The sequence below is a fragment of the Sinohyriopsis cumingii genome, chromosome 6 (assembly GCF_028554795.1).
Source record: "Sinohyriopsis cumingii isolate HCF-2022 chromosome 6, ASM2855479v2, whole genome shotgun sequence".
NCBI classification, from domain to species: Eukaryota; Metazoa; Mollusca; class Bivalvia; order Unionida; family Unionidae; genus Sinohyriopsis; species Sinohyriopsis cumingii.
Window position 1 is genome coordinate 148038580 of NC_142966.1, and position 26037 is coordinate 148064616.

Consider the following 26037-nt stretch of genomic DNA (forward strand, 5'->3'; position numbering starts at 1 on the left):
CAATCACCATGACACCATAAAGTAAATATCAGGGTGAACAACACCTCCTGAATACAACTTCGGATTGATACTCCAAGACAACCAACATGCTAGCGTTGGGGACCGTCACCGGGTAGATCAAAGCCTCCTCTCAAGACATTTGTGCAAAACGAATGGCAAGCTGTTGCAGCGAATACGGAACGGCCACCAGGATTTTTGTTGATGCATTAACCAGTATCAATGATAAGCTGGTTCACAGCAGCACAATGACCAAACGTGTAGTGGTGATTCTATTCGGGAGTACCTCTAGCTTGGTATCAAGCGGGGACAAACTCACCATGGTGCATCGGTATCTAGCACCGTATCATATTTGCCACATGCACAAATTCATGAAGACATTCTATGCATAGTTCACGTTTCAGATCTTCTTGCACAACAACCCGTGGAACGCCTTTAGCTTTTTTAAAGTTTTTGCCAGAGACATCCACAATCTAGTACATTCTGGGTCACAGTCCCACATACCCTTCGATTAGTTTACCCAGGCATTCGTCTTTGAACGTACCAACAACCTTTTATCAGTGTTACTCAAGAACGGATGTTATTTCGGATATTTGCTGGTATCAATTTCACTGACAAAACTTGGCTATGCCCTATCTGTGTACACATCATCGGTGGTGATATGTCTCAGCAGTGAGTCAGTGTCGGTGGACAGCATCTTGACCTGATCCAGATGAAATGGTTTGATTTTGTCATAATAAAACTCTGATACATGAGAAGCTTGGACAATTCCAACACGAAGATCCAACATAGATTGGTTTTGTCAGCGTTATTTTTTATTTTATACTGTGAACGTGTGTGTGTGTGTGATTTGGATTTTTAACGTAGCTTTTAACAATTTTTCAGTCATATCGCTACGATGTCTGCAGTGTGGCAGTGTATAGTTATGTACAGCACTGGGGCATCATGCCGCAGACATGTGGCATGATGTCCCACCCAGTCACATTATCCTGACACCAGGCCGACCAGTCCTAACACTAACCTCTTAATGCTGAGCGCCAAACGAGGCAGCTGTTAGTACCATTTTTGTAAGTCTTTGGTATGACTCGGCCGGGGATCGAACCCACGACCTCTCGCATCCGAGGCGGACGCTCTAACCACTAGGCCACCGGAGCGGTTATACTGTGAACGAGTCCACCATCGAAGATTTTTTTTCTGGATTTAAGGGCCGGGTCAGTGATGGGCCTTCGAAGTTTGTCTTGTTTACTATCATGGCCAAGATCAAACTTGAATTCGTGTACGTATATTCTTTGTGGTTTTCCCAAACACATAACTGTTCATGGGCTTTTGAATCTATTTTTCCGTAACGTGGATCGATTTAAGAAACATCTCAACTGTTTGTACAGTGCTGCACTCTATACACGATAAAGGACTGGTTGTGCTCTTTCTCCATCACATCGAGCTGCTACATAACAGAACCCGCATGGGATTTGTTCAGCAACTTGCACTGTTTGGAAGCATTTGTGTCTGCCACTGAAAATGTTCAGACATTCGAATCCACGTGGATGATATAAAGGACTTTCAATTTTCGTTCCACTGCAGTAAATTTGACAATGTTTTTACCAGGTTCTGACATTATTACTTGCTGTGGTTTGTCATTGATACAACCACAGTAGAAGTCATTGCTGGTGAGGAATTCCTGGGTCTTAAATACATGCATACAATGTCCGCATGGATATTTTGTAATGTGTGTGCTTCTTGTGTTGGTTAAGCAACTAAGAAAGATTCTTTATCCAATAGATACTGTGATACCAATTCTGACATTTTTCAATTCACTCTGCAGCAACAAATTAATCTGAGTTTGTCCAGGCTGTCCATGTGGGGATGACGCAAGTGGATAAAAGCCAGTGTTAGAACTGAACACATTAACAGCGAAACCTTGATTATGTGTTTAAAATTTGTTCAGTGGGGGTTTGGTAACCTGCATGAGAAATCACCAAATTTAAGTTACCCAGATGTTGTAGGTATTTTTGAGGCAAGTCTGTATGTTCTATGTTCACTAGCAGATTATAATGCTGATAAAATTAGCTCATTCAAAAAATTTTTGTCAATGTTTTTTTACATTTATAACTGACCTTGGAGTTATACACTCTGGTGTTGCCATGTAATTGGATCACGAAATGGTTGGTACAGTGAGAGATGTACCTTGCCTTTGGCACACCTTTTGAAAGTCCATCCCAATTCTGCATGGTGTATTTCTTTAGCATTTGAAGAATCTTTTCAATGCCTCTGTCAATTTCATCATCAATGGCGCTGCTAGGAATCCAAGGTGGGCTAGTTTTAAATCCATTTTAGTTAAGTGGCAAAACTAGATGCATGCAAAGGACAATGTCTGCTTTAACATGAGAGTGACCAAAGGTTTGTTTCGCTACGATTCCAGGATTCCTATTTGTTAATAATTGTTGAGCATCTTTACTTGGTTTGCATATGGGTGGATAATTCCCATGTGATTTTCTAGTCTGCCACAATGTTTTTGAAATTTGATTTCAGGTACATGTAATTGCTGTGTTTTTGCATTACAATAATTAGCTGCTTCAGTAGCAATAGCACAAACAAGACAATGACGATGATGATGGTTTTCTTGATACTCACCTAATATCATAAGAATGTTAGCTTTTCTTGTACTTCATGGTATTCAGATATTATGCTCACATGCAAATTGTTTTAGTTTACCGAGTCATAATAATTCAAGTATCTCAGCCTCTCGCATACGACTTGGTAGGTACATTCCATGCTCTTGTGCAATCTGTTTGAGTTGAGGTATGGATGGCAAGCTTATAAAAGGGGGAAAGGCATCTTTGACTTGTTTTAATTTTTTGTATTTTATCAAGATCAGAAACTGCAGTTGCTTCAATCCTAGTTGTTCTTTCATTTTTTTTATATCTTTCTGTGTTTGAGTAGTCACAGGTGTTTGTGCTGTCGGTTTATTTTTTCGCACCATATATTATTCATGTACAGATCCACAGGGTTGGTAAGTTGATTATATGACTTGACTCCGATACTGTATTTAAGACATGGCCGTGCACACTGAACATGCTGTAAGACCAGCATATGTGATTTACAGTATTTGTAATGACATGTTCTTCCAGAGAGGTCCTATTTTCCAAGGAAGACAGCTTTGCACTACTTATGTCCCAATGCCATGGAGATTTTTCAGTGTATATGCAAGCATTTCTCTAACTGGTGGAAAAACTGCTACAGTTCAGATGTATCCATGTTTTTGATATCCCGTACTTTTTTATCTCCTCATCAGCCCAAATAAGCTCAAATGACATGTCGTGACAAAATATTGCTCAAGATTGACCACACTCTCTGTGTTGGAATCTAATAATATCAAATTTCTTAGAGTGCTGGTAAATTTCCTCAATTGTTTTTGCTTTGTTGCTTTCACTAACAGCATTTGAAAATTGTTGTCAATGTCAGTGCTGCTTTTCTTCTGCATCACTATAATACCGTCTGTATATCCACTGAAGAGTAGTGAGTTCAAATGCCATACCTATATTAATGCCCAAAAGCATTTATTTAATTGAACTGCTCTTGGATATCCTCATCATTACAGCTAGAACAAGTCTCACTAAAATCATAAAATGTTTCAGGCTCAATCGGCGAGTTATTCCTCTTTTGGTAGGTGTATTTTTTCATGCACAATATTCTGCAAACTCTTTTTTTTTTCTTCATTGGCCTGCCCTAGTTTTTTTTCATTACATTGCTAAGATCACTCCCAAGTTAAAAAATTATCAATGTGTGCCATAGATTTCTCTGAAAACGCATATACCTTTTCAGCCTCTTTGATAGACCTGTATCATGCATTCAATTGATAATGCAATCTCAGTTTCTCAATCACACTTTTGATTTTTCAGTCATTTGATGAATTAATACCATTGTTAGAGACCTCATCAAACACATTCAAAATATTTTGAGTCAATCTGATTCTTTGCCATTTATACAACAATTCTTGAATATAAAAAATTTCAGCACGCATCCCATGCTATTATAGAGAAAATCAATATGTAGTCTGTGTAGTATTTTTATCGATTGAAACCAAAGCTGCTGTTACCTTAAATTTATTCACTGTGGTAGTCTGCATCGTGTCAATCGGTACCATATGCAACCACATCAATATAACAAGCATGAGTAGAAAATAAATTGCTGTTTTGCCCCTTCGGCCCTTTTGGGTCACTGACACCCATCACAGACTCTACCCCCATGACTGGTTACATGCATGGATGATTAACTGCTAAACATGTACGGGTCACATATGGGCTAAGAAAGTCATGGGGGGAGTGTCTGTGACTGGTGTCAGTGACCCAAAGGGGCCAGAGGGGCAAAACACAAACTTTGCTACTACTACCTTTCTTTGTTGGTGATATGTAAAACATGAGTTCGCTCATTCACTATGTTTTATTTAATCATAAATGAAATGAAAATAAATGAAGACTGTAATATTTATTCTCTGATATACATTAAACAAATCACATCAATGGGTGTGAAAAGCATTGAAAAATGCAGTGAAACTGTATTCATAAGCATCTATTTTCTTGCAAGATATTGTTCAGTGGTAATTTGCCTGCCTCTCATATATGATAATAAAAGCCAATAAGCAATAAGGCCTAAACTGAAGGCAAACACTAAAATAAAATGAACATTTCAACCTTACAATAAAAGGTCAATTAAAATGTATTTGCATAAAAATGATTGCCTAAAATAGAACAAAAGATGCAAAAATTAAATGTTTTAGATCAAGGGTTATAACTCTGCAACATGAATACATATACATGCATCAATCAATTTGCGTTATACATACAAACTTTGGCCTTGCAAATAATCCCAGAATTATGCAAATATTCCCAAAACTGCAGAATTGCATAGGTCTAGGGTCTAACTTAATCAATACCACAGAAAATTATGTCTGATCACTCAGACATTTTTGGCAGATGATCTAACCTGAATTTTATTGTCCTTGATATTAAAACTGGACTGATCTAATGGTATGACATGAATAGTATAGAAAGTAAAAGACAGATGTGGCATGGTCTTTCTTTGCCACTCTGGCTCTAACTGATGATGAGAACTTGGACAAAAAAAAGGTGTAATGAACTGATCTTGACTGGTGTCTGAATTTTGGTTGTACTGGTGGCAGTACTATAAACCATGCAAGCAACGAGCCTTTGATGTCAGCATCTTTTTGTTCTTTTGTCTACATCATTTACAGAGATTAATCCGAAGAAATCAAATGCCTATAAAATGGTCAACTCAAACTGAGGCAAATCCATGAATTTCACTATCTATGAAAATGCCTTTAAAAAATCAAAACCAAAAAATGTATACCAAATTAAATGTTGCCACATTATCAACACTGTATTACATTCCACTGTATCTACTCTCTTTAAACAAATCTTCTTAAAGACATATTTCTCAACAAAAGGTAAGGTTTATTATCAAACAATGTACTTTTTTTATAAGGTTAAAGTACTTTCCTCCATTTACAAAGATTGAATTCTTCACAATGAAAATAACTTTCAGTCATACAATTTTGTCCAATTTCACACTTCCCTCTTAATGTTATGCTTTCAAGAAGGACCAAACTATTTGGACAAATAATATAAAAGAACAAAAGTCTGACCAATTGTCCTGGAATGAGCTTTCTGCATATAAACACTATCCACTGGTCATTTCATTTAATAAATCTTACATATGCAGTCAGCACCAGAGTCTAATAAGAATTATTGGTCACCTTTCCTTCCTCGAAATCTTGCCCTCATGTCAATCTGAAATAAATGGAAAAATCAATGTCCATTACAACTTGGGGTGTGGATCACTAATGATGTGGCAGTACAATATGAATGATGAGGTTCCAGAATGATACATATCATAATACATTCTTAATCATAAATATAAACATCCATATTTGTTTTTCTTTCTTTCTTTCTGTGTGTCCTGGCTGCCAAACAAGAAGTTGCAAGTTTGAAACACACAGCACCATCCCAAATTTAATTTTTTGTGTGGTGTTTATGTGTTCAAACTTTCTTTTAAATTCGTTCATCTCAATTTAAAAAAAAAATCTTACATTTTTTTATTCCCATCCTAGGATGGGTAATTAACCTAGTTTCTACATAAAAAGAATCTGAGATTGCCACTAGAATTTATTGCTATCATAGTGCTTCATTTCAATCATTTGAATAAATGTACAAGATATTTCATTGGCTAACTTAGCCATAATATAAATGAATTTAGGAAAGTTGTATACAGTGTAAAACATGACATTATTCACCTGCCCCATGTTTACCAGTCCTCATTGTAAGAACAAGCAAATCATGGAATCTTGGAGATCAATTACCAATGGGTTTTACTGATCTGGACCTTTGATCAAACTGGGCAGGCTTCAACCAAACCACTATTTTCATTTTCAATTTACCATGATCATGATCAATGAATCAATTGATCACGACCTCTGATATTAAGACAACAGAATCTACAAGTTACTTTATTAACGTAAGTGCAAGTTTGATCAATGATGAGCTGACTTTAAAATGTTATTCTGAAAAACCCATCTTTCTTGAGTTATGATTATCCTGGCCTCTGACATTTTGAATCTTCCATACCTTGCATGCAAGGCCTCCCCAAAATGTTGCCTAGTAAATGGTCTAGACCTACAGTTATTATGCCAAAATATTTTTATTTTTTTTCCTTCTGACCATTTTACCCACCTCAATAAGCATCTTTCTCACTCAATATGAAATTCATCCACAAACTTAGTGGAGGTGCACGGTCAAGAACTTAACTTTAGCAGAAATATAAAAAAATTCTTTCAATCATGTGACATTTACCTTTGACCCAAAAATTGACAGGCTTTTTCCTTACCTAAGATGCAAGACATCCAAAACATTTGGTGCAAGTTGGTAATATATATATATATATATATATATATATATATATATATATATATATATATATATATGAATGAGAGAGAGAGAGAGAGAGAGATAGAGGGTTATTTGTATGAAAAACTTGTTTTCTTCCAGTTAATATGACTTTGCTCTTTGTTCTTTTGACCCCTGAAATACTAGGTTTCGTTATTACCTCAAGTGCACACCTTCCACAAAGTTCAGCGACTTTAGATGGTGGAAAACTTGAGTTATTGTACAGAAGAAAAAAAAAAAAACTGGCAATGGACTGATAGACAAAATGCTAAAATAATGTCCTGACGGGTGCATACAAAATAAACCAGTCCGCAAAATCCAATAACTCATCCGCATGCAAGTGCCAAAATTTTTAGAAACTGCATAACTACTGTATATACCTGCTTATAAAGTTGGGTCCAACTGCAATCAATACTGACCCTGATCTGCTGTTGCATTATGCGAAGGCAGATCAGGGTCTACAATGTTTGTTCTACTGATTAAACCAAACACACTGCACAGACTATGATCTGCTGGCACATTATGTGCTGGAAGATCTGGGTCTCAGCAGTTTGCAGTGTGATCTGACTTACAAGTGTGTAGTTACAATACCTTACTTCTCACACTTTGTCATGCATAATTACACGGTACAGAATGTTGATGCAATTCATCATACTAGAACACAAATATCATATCATATTCCCAATATGTATTGCTTTATTTGTACAGATATAACTCCAAGCCTTTTTACCTTCTCCTGCTTTCTACAGAGTGAAGATGGCACACATCTGCAAAAAAGCTTATGTCAATGAAAATGAAGAATTCTGATCTGTGTGTCCTCTTCAACTTATTACTTTCATTGGAAGTAATTTTGACTGACCATACAAATGTCTTCAAAAGTCCAGAAAAATCAAAAAGTACTGTGTTTGCCCCTTTATAATGCAACTTTTAACAAGGAATAACTTAGACGCAAATATCCTAGCATATAAAAGATAACAGAAAGTACAGCACCAATCTAAAGAACTTCTAAATACCCCACCATGTTGGTCAATTCTGTGCATCGGGTAATTCTGCGCAAAGATAGATCATTTCTGTAAACATTGGATCACGTGCTGGGTCAAAAATCCATTTTGTATCAAGAAAGAATGATTTTACTTTAATTAAGAAAAGTGACATTCATAAAGTGTACAAAAATATCCCATATTTTGACTCAAAAGGCATATGAAAATATGATTTCTAAATGTCAACACTCCATGACCTTCTTAAACCTGTAACTTAGAAAATCCTGTTTGTATCTTTTAGAATCATATAAATAAAAATATTATACAAAAGAAAAAAGAAAAAATTCTGCATCTTAATCCAAGTTTCTAATTTTGCAAGAAGTTGTCCCACAAGTACAATATCGTCTGCTGCCTAATGTGTTAACTTGCCGCTAGAACAGCATTCTCAAGAAATTCCTTGGCATATATTCTGTTTATAAATTCTTTAGTAATTCTTTTAAAGTTAAAAGTTGAATAAAAATTGCATACAGCACAAAGCACATGTTTTATATCCATGACATTGACATAATTTGCAGAACATGTATTACTGCTTTAAAAGTACGTGAATTTGTACAAATTTCACTCCTAGTCTGCTTGCCCTGGTTCTTTTTTGGCCATTTCCTTTAGTTTTACTGGTACCAATACTTTTAATAAATTTGTAACTTCTGTTTTCTTGAAACTCAATATTTGTGATCATGTATTACTGTCAACAGGTAAAATGTACTTAGTTTTGTTGTAAAATCTAAAATTATTAATTAATAAGGGACTAAGTGGGTCAACTTCATGTGTGCAGAATGTATTGCCATATTACAGAGTGTTGATTGAAACAACAGATTAGTTGTACAAGATGTATTTCGCAAAGGTGTAGAACCAGCACTCGTATTATCACCACATATTCCATTTAAATAATAATATCATAATCTCTGCATATTCCTATCAGTATTTAAATAATATTATCATTATTTCTGCATATTCCTATCAGTATTTTACCAGTGGTATTAATTTCCTGATCTGATGTTGTTTGTTTCTTGTGAAATTTTTACATATAAAAAATTCTCTCAGTACATGTATCATTAAAAATGTAATCTGCACCAAACTGAGTTGTTTGAGAAGAAATGCATTTTTTAACCAAAAAATCACTCAGGCAATGAATTCTGGCATTATAGTCACACATTAATTAACATTTAAAGTCAATATGATAGTAAGTTAGGATGCAACTGTATTAATTTCATTTTTGGTATATTCAAATCTTGAATGTGATCGAGGAACATGGCTCCAAAATAAACACATCAGTTTTAGAACCTGTTCATTGACTATGAATCAAGTACATAATCCAAGGCCAACTTAATTGTTAGAAAAGTTTAATTTCTTTTGACAACATCATAATTAGCTGTCAAATATGAGTAAGCCTATGGTCTTTCTGCCATCCTGACCATGACTCCACCACAATCACGTGACCATGCCCAATGACATCACAGTAATAATCATTATACAACTAGAGATGACAAATTTTGAGTATTTTGATATCAGCAGAGCCTTAAAAGAGTGGAACTGTAAGAAAGAGTGACAGACATTTAAGTGTTATGGAGATATGGAACAATGGTTTTTCCTCCCACTACCACTCCCTCATTGGAGATCACACACAAACATAAAACTTAGATTAAATCCTGAAATCCTGGTAGCTTCCCTGCAGGGGAGATAACTTGACCATTTATTTTATTTTATTTTATTTATCTCTGGTTATCCCATGGTATTTCTGTTACTTGAACATTATCTTACAGTGTGTTCAGTTAGCATGATTGAAAAAGGTATACAACTATTGAGAGCTGTTGAAAACCGTACTATAAATCAGTGAAGACAAAATAGAGTATATATGGGTTTGACTGTCCCAGATTAGTTGGAAGTAAGATTTTAGTAAAAAGAATCTTTTGAGAGCTTGTCCTGCTTGTAACTGAAAAATGTAAGGGACATTGTTCTATTAACATAATTTCCATCCCTTTACAGACTTGAGTTTGGAAGACTCGTTACTGAAATCAGCACCTGACCTTTTGGTGTAGTATTGAAGGCACACATTTCAAACTTGTTTAGATCCAGAAAATGGTGCAGCTGTTATGGTTTTCTTTTCACCAAAGCTGTTGTCATAGATGTGTCTATACTGATACAAATTTGATCAAGAGCAATCAGAAATTTTAAGTTACTGAATTTTAATATCATGGTGTCTGCACAGCGAGTCCTGAACTCTTGAGTTTTGTGCAGAAATGTGGAATCCAAGCAGAATATATCCAAAACTGTAGACGTTTTCTATCTTGGATTTAGTCTCCCCATTGCATTTCACACAGATATACATATTCATAAACAATCAGCATAGTAGCAGGATAAGTAAGTGACAAATTTATCATAAACAAGACAAATAGTATGTGGTGGGACAAGATCATAAGAACAGGCTGGAATGGAGAAGTTTAATAACAACAATAATGAGTAGAAGTGTGCCTCTTTTTTTGTGTGTGCAACATTATTTCCTCAGGTTCAGTAAGAAATTGCATCAAAAGGAAGACAATAATGGGTGTACAGTTAACTAAACCAACGTGAATTTAGCTACTTTAATGATGTACAAAAATGATTTTAACCTTCTGGCTATATCTGTTCTGGTCTGTTCCTGTCCATTTTGGTGACTATGTCCACTGAATCAGTATGGTTGGACATCTTTTTTGGTAAATTTAAAGACTGAAAAATCTTTTGGCAGATTATCACTATACAGTGTACTTTTGCCTCAGAGATGTGAATAATTTCATTTCTTGGGTTTGCTGATTCTGGTTGTTGCTCAATTCAAATGCATTATTAAAAAATACTGATGCATTCTCATACTTTGTCTGCTAAAAATATTTATTGCACAATGCACATCTCCAGATATCAGTGAATATAGTTTGAATGTGTAAGAACAGTTCTGGTTGGAACAATCGACATTGTTAGATAAACTTGATGTGAGCTAAAATGTAAACTTTTCAGCAGCATGTGATGCAGGATTGCTCAGGACTTTTCCATCTCATATGCTCACCATGAAAAATCAATTTGTGCCAACTGATGATGACTTTTAGGTAACTGTCAGAAAGGCATAATTGACAATATTCAAAGGTCTACACAAATTACTAGAGTCAAAATTTATAAACTCATAAACTGTGGCAAAAATGATGGACTATTACCTTTGCTGCTGTTGTGACTTTTGATTACCATTTTTATAAGTCTTTGGTATGACTCAGCTGGAGTTTGTTCTTACAAGAAATGAAATAATGTAAAAGTATGCAGAAAATATGTGATATCACTTCCACATGCATTAATGTTTTTTTCTGACAAATCATGTATTATAAGTTTATCAAAACATTTATTGAAAAAAATAATAACAAGGAATCATAGCATCTGACCACATATATTAAGCAATGCAATACTTAATTATTATTCAAATCAAAAGCAGCATGCCTGAGAACAAATAAAAATAGCAAACTATTGTGATCACTTTAGTATACACAGTTTAGTACGGATACAAATTCATGATGTCTGTATTAGAATAGAAATCCCTATTATAAAATCTATATTAATGGACATTAAATTAGTAGGTATTAAGGGTCTGATCAATGACATGTACAAATAATAAGCCACCTAGAAAATTTGTGATTTCACAGTATCAGAGACATACATGGCTGACAGACAAACAAAAGGACACAAAACTGAGTATAATAAATGAATACAAATAAAAATATGCAGTAGATTATATGATGTATAAGAATTCAGTAGATTACCTCCAGTCAGCTGTCATTTAAATCACTTCTGTCCCCAACTTAATAATAAAATTGCTTCTGCTGCCCACTAACCCATAGCCATAAATTATGCAAAAAAATATATGCTTCTGTAGGGGGCATTGATTTTCTAACCCACAGCCAGAAATTATGTAAAAAAAATATGCTTCTGTAGGGGGCAGTGTTTTTCTAGCCCATAGCCAGAAATTGTGCCAAACAATATGCTTCTGTAGGAGGCAGTGTTTATCGAACCCATTGCCAGAAATTATGCACAAAAAATGCTTCTGTAGTGGGCAGTGTTTATCTAGCCCATTGCCAGAAATTATGCACAAAAAAATGCTTCTGTAGTGGGCAGTGTTTATCAAGCCCATTGCCAGAAATTATGCACAAAAAATGCTTCTGTAGTGGGCAGTGTTTATCTAGCCCATTGCCAGAAATTATGCACAAAAAAAATGCTTCTGTAGTGGGCAGTGTTTATCTAGCTCATTGCTAGAAATTATGCAAAAAAAATGCTTCTGTAGGGGGCGGTGTTTTTCAACTAAAACATATCTGATGGTGGATCATAATTTTTTTAAATTGCTTCTGTTGTGGGTTGGTTGAATTTGAAAGTGCCTTCCCCCCAGGAGGGGTATATGTTTTACTGGAACAGCCCTTAGCAGCACAATGACATCTGATACGTGAGAATTTAATTCTGACATCCATGTACATTTTTTAAAATCCTTCTCTATCTCAGGTCCTATCTATTTTTTTAAATGATCTCTTCCCCAAAATGATAATTAGTTCTTTTTACACTTTATTTCTTGTCTGAAAATTACATGAAATTTGGTAGGTCCACATGAGTCTAAAAGTCTATTTCACAGCATCACAAAAATGACATATTTTATTTTCTTTTCTGTGTGCAAATACACAATTTAAGATGTATATTTGTTTTCAGAGATACTGGCTTTGTAACCACCATATCTATAATAAAAAAAGAAATGGTACCATGACAGAGGGGATAACCACTGACTTTGTAATGGCCACTCTTCTTTATTAAAAGCAGTCATGGCTAAAAATGAAATACATATTTAAGGAAGAGAGAAGCACCTCTTTTATCTGTAGCCCTTATCCAAACTTGTCATCTGCATGTAGCTCATTTCAGTTTACAGAATAAAAATGTAAACTTCATTCTGTCTAACTGTATATGTTGGTATGAACAAAGTTTTTTTTAGAAAAGAGTTGTTTCACACATTACAAAAAGCTCTTCAAAATTATATACCTCCTTATACAAAAGATCGATTGTTTTAAGATAAATAATCCGCTTATATCTGGTTGGTGGCCTAACATTTACTTTTAACATAATCCAACTATGGACTTTTCACTGAATGCAATCATTATGAAGAATGCACAGAGCATGTGATTCTGCACAGAAAATTCCACCAGGTAGATTTCTGTGGATTTAGCAATATCTGATTACAAATTTCACTACGGAGGTGAACTACGGTTAGCAGTGTTGACAAAGGTTACTATTGATGACAATGTTCAACACCATGCTCCAGTGTGAACTACCCAAAAGTAAACACAGATTTATCTCAGTACATTTCATTAACTTTATATATCAAACGGGGAACTGAGGAAGATAAACATCATTACTTATCTCATAAACTTATCAGGACCATATGATGCAGACATTGGGCAAAATGTGATGGTCTTTAAACCTTCTACATAGGAAAACATAGCAATATGAAAGTGACTACAGGGTTAACCAGTCTATCTGACCAATCTGCACACCTCATGCTCGGACTTATTATATAAATAAGTTAAGAAAAAGAACCTAAATTGTCTGCAACCTCTGAAAATTCCTATAAAAGCGTTGGAATTTAACTCACAATCATGTTCAATTATATCTTTTCTGCAATAAAATGGCAGTTGACAATTCCCAGTTTATCCCCACAAAATTAATGAGCTTGTCTCAGTTAGGAACAAACCTATTAGTTTTCCTAACTTTTCCAGATTTCCCTGTACAATATATATAAAAAAACAATTCAGACCAAATTTAAAATAGAAATACAAACAAGTAGCATTACTTCATGTCCACATAATTGTGCTCAAATTCTACTCACTGTAGATCTTTTGCAGTCATAAAAAGCAGATCTCAAAAGCTGACATTCATTTGGAACACTGGGGTCATTTTTCAGGTTCAGGCACTCTTTAGGGGTTTTACCACCCTGAAATATGAAATAAAATTTTCAGGAAAAGTTTGGCATATTGAAATTTATGTGCCTTGTTTTATGTAGTTCTTGCAGATTTCTTTGAATCATGTTTCAGATAGCCATTGTGGCTCAGTTAGTTAGACTAATAATCCAAGGATTGCAGGTTTGATACAGTCTAGACCAGTCCAGTTCTGCTGCTTTGGTGTATCCATCAAAAAATGCACTTAGCTCCTATTTCCTTGGCATGTTATATACCGCTCTGGTGGCCTAGTGGTTAGAGCGCCTACCTCGGATGCAGGAGGTCATGGGTTCGATCACTGGCCGAGTCATACCAAAGACTTACAAAAATGGTACTAACATCTGCCTCGCTTGGTGCTCAGCATCAAGAGGTTAGTGTTAGGACTGGTCAGCCTGGCGTCAGGATAATGTGACTGGGTTCATGCCACATGTCTGTGACATGATGCCACAGTGCTAGACATCAACATAATGTGTCACACTGCAGACATCATAGCAATATGACTGAAAAAGTGTTAAAGCTATGTTAAAAATCCAAATCACTCACTCACTCACTCACACACACACACACACTTGGCATGATATAGCCCTTAATATGTTTAAAGTGCCACTAACCAAAAAACAACAAGAAGTTTTTACAAGTAAATCATAGTGTTGACTATATCTCAATTCAAACTGGCACAGAATGTTTACATGCATATCCATTACAGAAAGGCAGAGAAATCACTAGTCTGTTTGATAGGTCAAGGTTTGCTTCAGCTAGAATTTTAAAGTATACACTGCAATAAAGAAAAGTATCTGTACCTGTCAAGGAAGATAACTCTGTACAAGTCAAGGAAGATAACTAGAGATTCAAGTTATGTCAAAAACACAATGACATACAAATTTTGTGAAGATATCAATCAGATCTTGAAATTGTTGTAAGGAAATCATTTACTTCCATGTTATAAAAGAGGCATATTATCAACAATTTCTGCATAACATAAAGGAAATAAAGTGGCCCTCACTTCAACGACCCTTGATATAATGCTACCCCACACAATGGATCACCTTATTAGTACTATAGTATCGATTACTCCTTATTTTATTTCACCTGACTTTAGCTCTTTTCTGATGAGAACCATTTATAAATATGCCATGAACTGTCATAATTTATTACACAATATTGTGGTTTTGTAAGCAACTTACCGTAACACAACTAATATCTGCATATACAGATGAAACTTAAGTGCTCTTGCACCAACAAAACCTTTAACACATATACAAGTTAGTGTATCTCTAACTCCACAAGTGAAAGTATTAGATATCAAATAAAAGTGTTGATTTTTCTTAGTAAAATAGATCAATAGAATGATGTGTTAGCATTTTTCATGAGCAGATGTTTTACTGCATTACATTATACTTGTATAATGCCTAGTATTAGATGTTTTACAGTATCAATTTATGCTTGTGTCATGGCTAGCATTAGATGTTTTACAGTATCAATTTATGCTTGTCTTATGCCTAGTATTAGATGTTTTACATTATCACATTATGCTTGTCTCATGCCTAGCATTTTATATTTTACAGTATCAATTTATACTTGTCTCATGCCTAGCATTACCTGTTTTACAGTATCACATCATGCTTGTCTCATGCCTAGTATTAGATGTTTTACATTATCACATTATGCTTGTCTCATGCCTAGCATTATATGTTTTACAGTATCAATTTATGCTTGTCTCATGCCTAGTATTACCTGTTTGACAGTATCAATTTATACTTGTCTCATGCTAGTATTAGATGTTTTACAGTGTCACATCATGCTGAGTATTAGCTGTTTTACATTATCACATTATGCTTGTCTCATTCCTAGTATTAGATGTTTTAGAGTATCATATTATGCTCATCTCCTGCATAGTATTAGACGTTTTACAGTATCACATCATACCTGTCAACTTTTCAAAAGCCAAGCAGGGTGATTGAATAAAAAAAATTGGGAGATTGAGACCTAAAATTGGAAAGTTTTTACAGGGCATTTTTTAAGCACCGGTTTCAATAAATATTGACTGATCTTCCAGGTCCAATATGCCTTAAATTCTCAAAGGAAGCACCAGGTGCACCCACAGAAACTTTTCCGGGAGACAGGGGGTAAACATGTAGTGGTCAGCCACTAAATTGTAAGGATGCTGGCCTAATCATGTTTAATGGTGAAATGGGAGGGAGTGCCAATAGGACGTTCTGTTTTTCCCCCAGGATGTGCCCCCTTCTCATATTTTGGTCAGCTGTGGCCAAACTGCACAATAGTTAAAGGTTAGTCATAAGTAAATAATCAAGAAAGCCAGTGTGACTAATTAACAGTTAATCCTTATCAATATCTAATTATCTTGTGAAAATGAGTCTCTCTGACATACTTTAAAGAAATGATGTTCTACAGTGTGCATATGTAAGCACCAGCAACTGATTGGCAAATAAACGATGCCATATTTTGTTGTAACTTACAATGGCTATAACTTCATTTTAACATTACAAATCTGCAGTCACAAGTTACCAAACATGTGGCAACTGTTATTCCCACATTTCATATCCTACTTTTGTTTTCTTAGGGTCAATTTTTAAGGCAAGTAACACTGTTTATTAAATATTTACTCTGAAAGAGTTCTTTTCAGGAACATATACTGCATGGTATAATTTTTTCATTACTTCTTTTAATTTAATAAAGGTAATTAAAGTTGATATATTTGGTAAAGGAAGGCCAGGTCTTTACTGATGCAAGTTCTTTGGTGGGAATGGAGATGCTATTTGCTTGCAGTGATCATGGATTGAAACTAATTGGTGAAAATTGTATTGTTCTGATTTTTTTTTCAACCATAGTACTGTTGTATGAGTTAACAAAAAATAAATCTGAAATTTATGTGAATAATGTTTGAGCATAACATTCTAATTACTGAAGAAAAAAAAATTTGTATTGTGATATTATTTTGTCACAACAATATTCACAGGTGATAAAACAGAACATGGCTTCTGTAGATTGCATACAATGTATCTATTTATATAGGATTCTTTGGAGAAATGAAAATCGCCATACATAATGTAATAATTTGGATTTCTCTTAAAAAAACCAGGAGATATTATGCGATCGGGAGGTAGGCATGGAAGACCACAAAAATCAGGTTTTTTCTCCTGGTGCGAGAGTCTACAGGTATATCACATTATTTTTGTCTCTTGCCTAGCATTAGCTGTTTTACAATATCAATTTATGCTTGTCTCATTCCTACCATTAGATGTTTTAAAGTATCACAATATGCTTGTCTCATGCCAGAATTACCTGTCTTACGGTATCAATTTTTGCTAGTCTCATGCCTGGTGTTAGATGTTTTACAGTATCATATCATGCTTGTCTAATGCCTAGTATTAGATGTTTTACAGTATCACACTATGCTTGTCTCATGCCTAGCATTACCTGTTTTACAGTATCAATTTTTGCTAGTCTCATGCCTGGTGTTAGATGTTTTACAGTATCATATCATGCTTGTCTAATGCCTAGTATTAGATGTTTTACAGTATCACACTATGCTTGTCTCATGCCTAGTATTACCTGTCTTACGGTATCAATTTATGCTTGTCTCACTCCTACCATTAACTGTTTTACAGTATCACATTATGCTTGTCTCATGACTAGTATTACCTGTTTTACAGTATCATATTATGCTTGTCCTGTTACAAGTATTAGATATTTTACAGTATTAGTTTATGCTTGTCTCATGCCTGGTATTAGCTGTTTTACAGGATCACATTATGCTTGTCTCATTCCCACCATTAACTGTTTTACAGTATCACATTATGCTTGTCTCATGCCTAGTATTAGATGTTTTACAGTATAACATTATGCTTGTCTCTGCCCGGTATTAGCTGTTTTACATTATCAATTTATGCTTGTCTAATCCCTTAGTATTAAAGGTTTTAGAGTATCACATTATGCTTGTCTCATGTCTAACATTAGCTACAGTATCACATTATACAAAGAAATATCCATGCTTGTCACTGAACTTTAGAACTTGCGTCAACTTTGTTTCAATTAATGTCAATTTAGTAGGAATGAAACTTAGTCACAAATAAGTGATGCAGAGGATTTTTTTTTTATTTGAACAAAATATAGGCTTTCTTTTGTAAATATTGTTGTATGGACTGGCCATTTAATTGGGTTTTTGTGGGGGAGGTGATTTTTTGAGCCAGGATATTTTTCCTTCCTGTATCTCAAGATAATATAATTTTACAACTAATTTATTTGATATCATTAATTTTTTCTTTGACAAATCAGAACAAGAATTTTTTTCATGCTATTTGGGAATGGAACTGAATCATCCCACCACAAATGGTCAGTCTCTAATTGGTAAATGAACATTTCAAAACCTTGCAAAAAAGTGCAGTTTGAGAATGTATGTGAATTACAAAATAAAATTTTGAAAACTGTGATCCAAATATGAAACTGCAAAGCTGACTTTAAATTCTGCAGCTATCTTGAAAGAAATAGTTGTTCCTACACCAAGTTTACTATATTTTTGGAGCTAATGAAGAAACAAACCTTTTGGACACAATCACTAAGAATGAGGCATTCTTTCAGTCTTGTACGCAATCCATCACACGCTCTTTTTCGTGGTTTCTTTTCACCTTCATTACCCTCCCTGCTAAACATCTTACTCATTTACCTGTGTTGCACTGTTTAGGAAAAAAAAATGTGCCATTAATATTATAAGACAGTAAATATGATGTTTAGTATATATGTTTATGACAGGAAACATACTTTTATCTATACAAGCATCATATTATAAAATATTATTTACAACAAAAAAAAACATACAAAATGGTTGTACGGCTGTACACTGCGAAAATGTAAAAAAAAAAGACTTACAAATTACAGGTAAACCGTACTAGTTGACAACTATGGATCAAGTAGACAGCACTTCATTACAATACAATCCCAAACCACAGTACTCAAAACGACACCTGTCAACATATGTACATGAAAACCAGACACTTTGTGCTGTTGTATATACAGCATTGTCACTTGGTAATAAATATCAGGGAGGTCAATAGGCTTTGCAGTGATGCTGGACTAATTCATTTAAAGGTTTTTCATCTTATTTAACCAAGCAAAAGATCACGACTAATTTTGACAAGGAGACCACCAAACTAATAGTGGTAATAATACTGCTTTGTCTGATATTCCTACACTGAAAACTTAAAAAGCTTACGGTACACACTGAACAAGATACTAAATGTAAAGATCAAGTACATCATTGCTGATTATGCTGAAACTAGCTTAACATTAAAAGATGTATGAAATAGCATCTAAGATGGCCTTAAGTACTGTATATACTTGCTTATAAGTTGGGTCAAACTGCAAACAACATAGACAATTATCTGCCATTACATAATGCACTGGCAGATCAAGGTCTATGTTGTTCCTTTTGCTGACTGCTTCAAACAAGCTGCATAGACCTGGATTTACCATCATATTATATGATTTCAGATATGGGTCAATGCAGTTTTGCAGTTAAATCTGACTTATATAAGATCCAACCTGTGTTGGTCATGGATCAACATATACTTTAATAGTACAACTGTGCTGGTCATGGATCAACAAATGCTTTAATTGTACAACTGTGCTGGTCATGGATCAACATATACTTTAATAGTACAACTGTGCTGGTCATGGATCAACAAATGCTTTAATTGTACAACTGTGCTGGTCATGGATCAACATATACTTTAATAGTACAACTGTGTTGGTCATGGATCAACATATACTTTAACAGTACAACTGTGCTGGTCATGGATCAACATATACTTTAATAGTACAACTGTGCTGGTCATGGATCAACAAATGCTTTAATAGTACAACTGTGTTGGTCATGGATCAACATATACTTTAACAGTACAACTGTGCTGGTCATGGATCAACATATACTTTAATAGTACAACTGTGCTGGTCATGGATCAACATATACTTTAACAGTACAACTGTGTTGGTCATAGATCAACATATACTTTCACAGTACAACTGTGTTTGTCATGGATCAACATATACTTTAACAGTACAACTGTGCTGGTCATGGATCAACATATACTTTAATAGTACAACTGTGCTGGTCATGGATCAACAAATGCTTTAATAGTACAACTGTGTTGGTCATGGATCAACATATACTTTAACAGTACAACTGTGCTGGTCATGGATCAACATATACTTTAATAGTACAACTGTGCTGGTCATGGATCAACATATACTTTAACAGTACAACTGTGTTGGTCATAGATCAACATATACTTTCACAGTACAACTGTGTTTGTCATGGATCAACATATACTTAAACAGTACACTTGTGTTGGTCATGGATCAACATATACTTTAACAGTACACTTGTGTTGGTCATGGATCAACAGATACTTTAATAGTACACTTGTGTTGGTCATGGATCAACATATACTTTAACAGTACACTTGTGTTGATCAATATATACTTTAACAGTACACTTGTGTTGGTCATAGATCAACATATACTTTAACAGTACACTTGTGTTGGTCATGGATCAACATATACTTTAATAGTACACTTGTGTTGGTCATGGATCAACAGATACTTTAATAGTACACTTGTGTTGGTCATGGATCAACATATACTTTAACAGTACACTTGTGTTGATCAATATATACTTTAACAGTACACTTGTGTTGGTCATAGATCAACATATACTTTAACAGTACACTTGTGTTGGTCATGGATCAACATATACTTTAACAGTACACTTGTGTTGGTCATGGATCAACATATACTTTAACAGTACACTTATGTTGGTTATGTATCAACAGATACTTTAACAGTACACTTGTGTTGGTCATGGATCAACAGATACTTTAACAGTACACTTGTGTTGGTCATGGATCAACATATACTTGAACAGTACACTTGTGTTGGTCATAGATCAACATATACTTTAACAGTACAACTGTGTTGGTCATGAATCAACAGATACATTAACAGTACACTTGTACTAGCCATGGATCAAGATACTTTAACAGTGATAAAAACAAATAGTGCCATCATTAGTGACGTGTTTGATTCATATATTACTAGAAAATGATCAGATTTTTGCATACTGTATTTTTTGAGAAAAACAATAAATACATAAAATTATCAACATCATTCCCCTTGTAAACCATAAAGTCCACTATAACACATTGGTCCATGGAATGCATATGCACAGCATCTGTGAGATGAACTGTACTAAACAAGGCACATGGAGCCATGGATCTTCGTTTCTGTGGTTACAAAGCCTGATATCAAGCAAATGTCTAGTCTCATAAGAACAAACTTAGACAACTATACATTGTTTTTAGCACTCAAATGATGTTAATGTAATGGATAAATAAAAGCTGTCAAATTTCAGCAACAGCAAAGACATATACACATGTATTTCAATTTACTTTGTTTCTCCTGTAGGAATACAATACAGGTGGAATTTATCACCTCTCACCATGGCCTTATCAGTACAATACTTCCGATGGACCCATTGCTTGCAAGTGCTGCCATCACTCTTTCCATCATAGGACGCCCATTTTTGAAAGGACTATCAATACTCTATTTCTCAGTTGCTTTTGAGTCCACTGACCACACAAAGTACACTCATCCATTGACCACACAAAGTACACTCATCCATTGACCACACAAAGTACACTCATCCATTGACCACACAAAGTACACTCATCCACTGACCACACAAAGTACACTCATCCATTGACCACACAAAGTACACTCATCCATTGACCACACAAAGTACACTCATCCACTGACCACACAAAGTACACTCATCCATTGACCACACAAAGTACACTCATCCATTGACCACACAAAGTACACTCATCCACTGACCACACAAAGTACACTCATCCATTGACCACACAAAGTACACTCATCCATTGACCACACAAAGTACACTCATCCATTGACCACACAAAGTACACTCATCCACTGACCACACAAAGTACACTCATCCATTGACCACACAAAGTACACTCATCCATTGACCACACAAAGTACACTCATCCACTGACCACACAAAGTACACTCATCCATTGACCACACAAAGTACACTCATCCATTGACCACACAAAGTACACTCATCCGTTGAAATGTATGAATCTGAGATCTAAGTCTGAATCAGGAAAGGGACCTAAATGATCTTTTTTAATACTAGTTTTTCTGCTTTTATTCATTTGAGATGTCATCCTATTTAATGTATCATCTATTTCTCACCAGTTACTTTTCTCTTAGCACTAATATTAAGTTTCTTAAAATTTCTACTGCTATGTTTCACAGTCTACTAACATTTTCTTTGATTTCATCCTCTGATAACCATTTATCTATACTCTCAGTAGGGCTTCTTGTCAGCTCTTGAGAACATCCTGTCCAGACTCTACTGTTTCCATGTTGGAAATCTTTAATTCTTTAAACAATGCATCACTTCTAATGAGACTCTCATGTCCTACCTCCATTTCCTCACCTTTTACTGAGACTCTCTTGTCCTACCTCCATTTTCTCACCTTTTACTCAGATTCTCTTGTCCTACCTCCATTTTCTCATCTTTTACTCAGATTCTCTTGTCCTACCTCCATTACCTCACCTTCTATTGAGACTCTCTTTCATTTAGTTGTTTGGGTGACAAGATAATTGTGAAGATAATAGAGTCTCGTGTGATGTAGCATTGCTACTTTGCAGAAAAATTCATCTTCAAGAATGCTGCCAGTAAGTTGTCACCAGTTATAGGCTTGAAATAAACTCTGCAAGACACTTCACTATTTCACATACATTTTATCCTGAAATTGCAGTGGCTGATTGTCGTGTAAACTTATAGTGAGATGGATTATAGTAACATGCCTCTATTGCTTGAAGTATATTGCCAGTGTGAGCATACAAGGTGAACAGAATAATACTCTTTGATTTGATCCATTCTACAATTCCCCGAGAAACATGGCTTTTGTGATCATAAGTATTATAAGCAAATATGTTGATTCTCAGAGGAAAAAAATTACACAAAATAATTCTTTATGTAGCAATGAAAGATAGTTGAACTGGATTATCCCATTTCACTAACATCAGGAAGAACCAGTCAGTAGTTAAGTTACCTGTGTTTTTCAGGAAACATTAAAAATAGAGGTACGACTATACCAGTGGCACTTTCACCACTGATGATCGTGGAAGTGCTTTATCTGCCAGATGTGTTGGATGCATGGTAGTTCTAGGGATGACACAGGAAGATGAATTATTTTATGACATCTCTTTCTCATCAACATTAAAGATCAGATGATGCTTCTCCAGGAGATTATATTTTACAAAATTGTTTTCTCCCAATTTTTAAAAATGGTAACAATTGAAGCTGAAGTATTTTTAATGCTGATCTATTCCAAAATTCTTGGTTTCATCACCTTCAGCTCAGCTAAACACCTTCCCGGACATCTTTTGAATCATTTCAAGGTCAATTGTTTTTCATTCACCTTCTTACCAAGTTGTAAGCTTAAGTTGTGTCCTGTCCAGCAGGAATGGCCTTAGCAAACGTGGAGCCTGATTTGGATCATTTTGGAGGGGCCCCATGGATTTATGTGTGCAGCCCCCTGTGAGCACAGACTTTGGAAATAAATTTTTAAACAAGTTTTTTATGATATTGAACTTAATTTTTTTGCCACTGCTTTAAAATTACTTTCTCCCTATAGATATATTTTTAAAAATCCCTAATGCATAGGGGCCCCTGTGAGCGCAGGGCCCAATTGGGTCAAATCGGTCCAATTTGCCTAAGGTCAGCCCTGCTGCCCAGAGTACACCCATAGCTCTAGTTAGTTACTTTCTTCAGGTCATTTACTACTTAGATAGATTGTCCTCTTAGGTAAATAGGAGATCCATGCCACTCGCAAGCATTTCAGGGTTGATAAACAAGTATGCATTCATATATTATACTTCAAGCAGGTAGTCCCAAAAAACATATATGGCAGGACATTTAATTACAAATTTGATGATTCACTAAATGGTTAAAATAGAAATAGTAAAAACACTCTCTAAACATAGTGAATTTATTTTAAAAACATGCCTGTTAGAAATGCATTTTGTTTTCCTTTCAGTTTGTTCTGTATAAACATCATTAGTAATGATCAGTTTGTTCTGTATAAACATCATTAGTAATGACACTGGAAACAACTAGTGACTGGAACCTGCCTGAATTTATTTATGTAAATTCAAAAGTGTGCTATGTTAAATGAAAGTGAAAAAGTAATAAATATTAGAGGTGTATGTTTTTCTTTGTTACTTAAGTCCATGGACAAGTGATATAATTACAAACAAATGCATCCTGATATGTTACTTGTCAAGGACAAGTGATATAATTACAGACAAATGCATCCTGATATGTTACTTGTCAAGGACAAGTGATATAATTACAGACAAATGCATCCTGATATGTTACTTGTCATGGACAAGTGATATAATTACAGACAAATGCATCCTGATATGTTACTTGTCAAGGACAAGTGATATAATTACAAACAAATGCATCCTGATATGTTACTTGTCAAGGACAAGTGATATAATTACAGACAAATGCATCCTGATATGTTACTTGTCAAGGACAAGTGATATAATTACAGACAAATGCATCCTGATATGTTACTTGTCAAGGACAAGTGATATAATTACAGACAAATGCATCCTGATATGTTACTTGTCAAGGACAAGTGATATAATTACAGACAAATGCATCCTGATATGTTATTTGTCAAGGACAAGTGATATAATTACAGACAAATGCATCCTGATATGTTACTTGTCAAGGACAAGTGAATCTTGATCTTGATTAATTCATTGCTACACCATATTATCATTTTTGTACATTGCAGCATCATCCTTTACAGCAAGAACACATTTGAGTGAAAATGTGACTGCATTTTTAAGTGTTCAATTTAAGTTTCTGAGAATCTGGCAGTTTTAAATTATGTAATTAATGAATTCCAGTCATTTACTGTTTGGGGGAGAAAGCTGAATTTGTAACTATCAGTTTTTGTGCACGGCATCACGTACGTACATTCATGTTGATTTCTATTGGTTCTCTTTGGTCTCATTAAATTTTGGCCCTTTGTAGATAATTATTAACCTACTTTCCAGCCTTTTTGTAAAAATGGTTTCCAAAACAACTTATTCAATAGTGGGGATATGATTAGCAGGGTATAGTCATAAATGGATGCAACAAACCTGGCTGCTTGCTTTTGGCATTTACTCAATTTCATCTTCTAAACCTGAGAATGGGAGTTACAAACTGTACAAGCATATTGTAAAATAGGTCTAACTAAATCTTTGAAGGCTATTTCTTGCACATTTTGTTGCCAAGATGACAAGTTATGTTCTAATAGGCCTAAAGTACAATTTGCTTGAATTTGCAGATTCCATGTTCAGATTAGTAGTGATTGTAACTATTAAATATTTCATTTGAGGTTTTGTAAAGTAGTACCTTCTAATGAATATGACTTACTGGTTTTATGGCATATTTTTTTGCCATTTGGATTATTTTGCATGTTTTATGTTGGAACTGCATACCCCATTTTCTTGCCCACCATCTTAGTTTATTTTGTAATATTTTAATATCTGGCTCAGTTTTGATTATTCAACAGCATACACAGTTGACATCATTTTGCTCAGCATTGATACACATTAAGATGGGTCAGCGATTATCACCCATTAGGCATATCTACAAACTAGTTCAAATCAAATGGAACTACTGTAGTAGTTATAAATAGTTCTGATGGTAGTTCTTAAGTTTTTTTTATATATATAATTATTACGAAATAAAAACCTACTGTAAGCTTCGATATTTTTTTTTATAGCTTTGGTGGTCGGATTCATAACTATGAGGCCGATAATTTAACAAACTAACTTGACGTACATATAGACAGTAATAATGATTACCCTCTCGATAAAATCAAACTGAGCGAGAACTACAGCAATATCTACATGTTCTAAAGAGTAATGTCCCTTAGCTTAGTG

The 26037-nt window shown here is 34.8% G+C and overlaps 1 protein-coding gene across 2 annotated transcripts; it reads right to left on the reverse strand.

Moving 5' to 3' along the window:
- Positions 1-4467: 4467 nt before the first annotated feature.
- On the reverse strand, positions 4468-26024 carry LOC149798235 (cytochrome c oxidase assembly factor 5-like). Of its 2 annotated transcripts, none has more exons than XM_089963354.1 (4): positions 25960-26024; positions 18538-18671; positions 13869-13973; positions 4468-5804 (listed from the first exon to the last, which is right to left on the reverse strand). In XM_089963354.1, exons 2-4 carry the CDS (start codon positions 18655-18657, stop codon positions 5760-5762), a joined length of 270 nt encoding a protein of 89 aa, XP_089819480.1. In that variant the 5' UTR covers positions 18658-18671; positions 25960-26024; the 3' UTR covers positions 4468-5759. The 2 variants fall into 2 exon arrangements, with proteins under 2 accessions (XP_089819480.1, XP_089819481.1); XM_089963355.1 differs by having other exon boundaries at positions 25937-26017.
- Between the last annotated feature and the right edge of the window lie 13 nt (positions 26025-26037).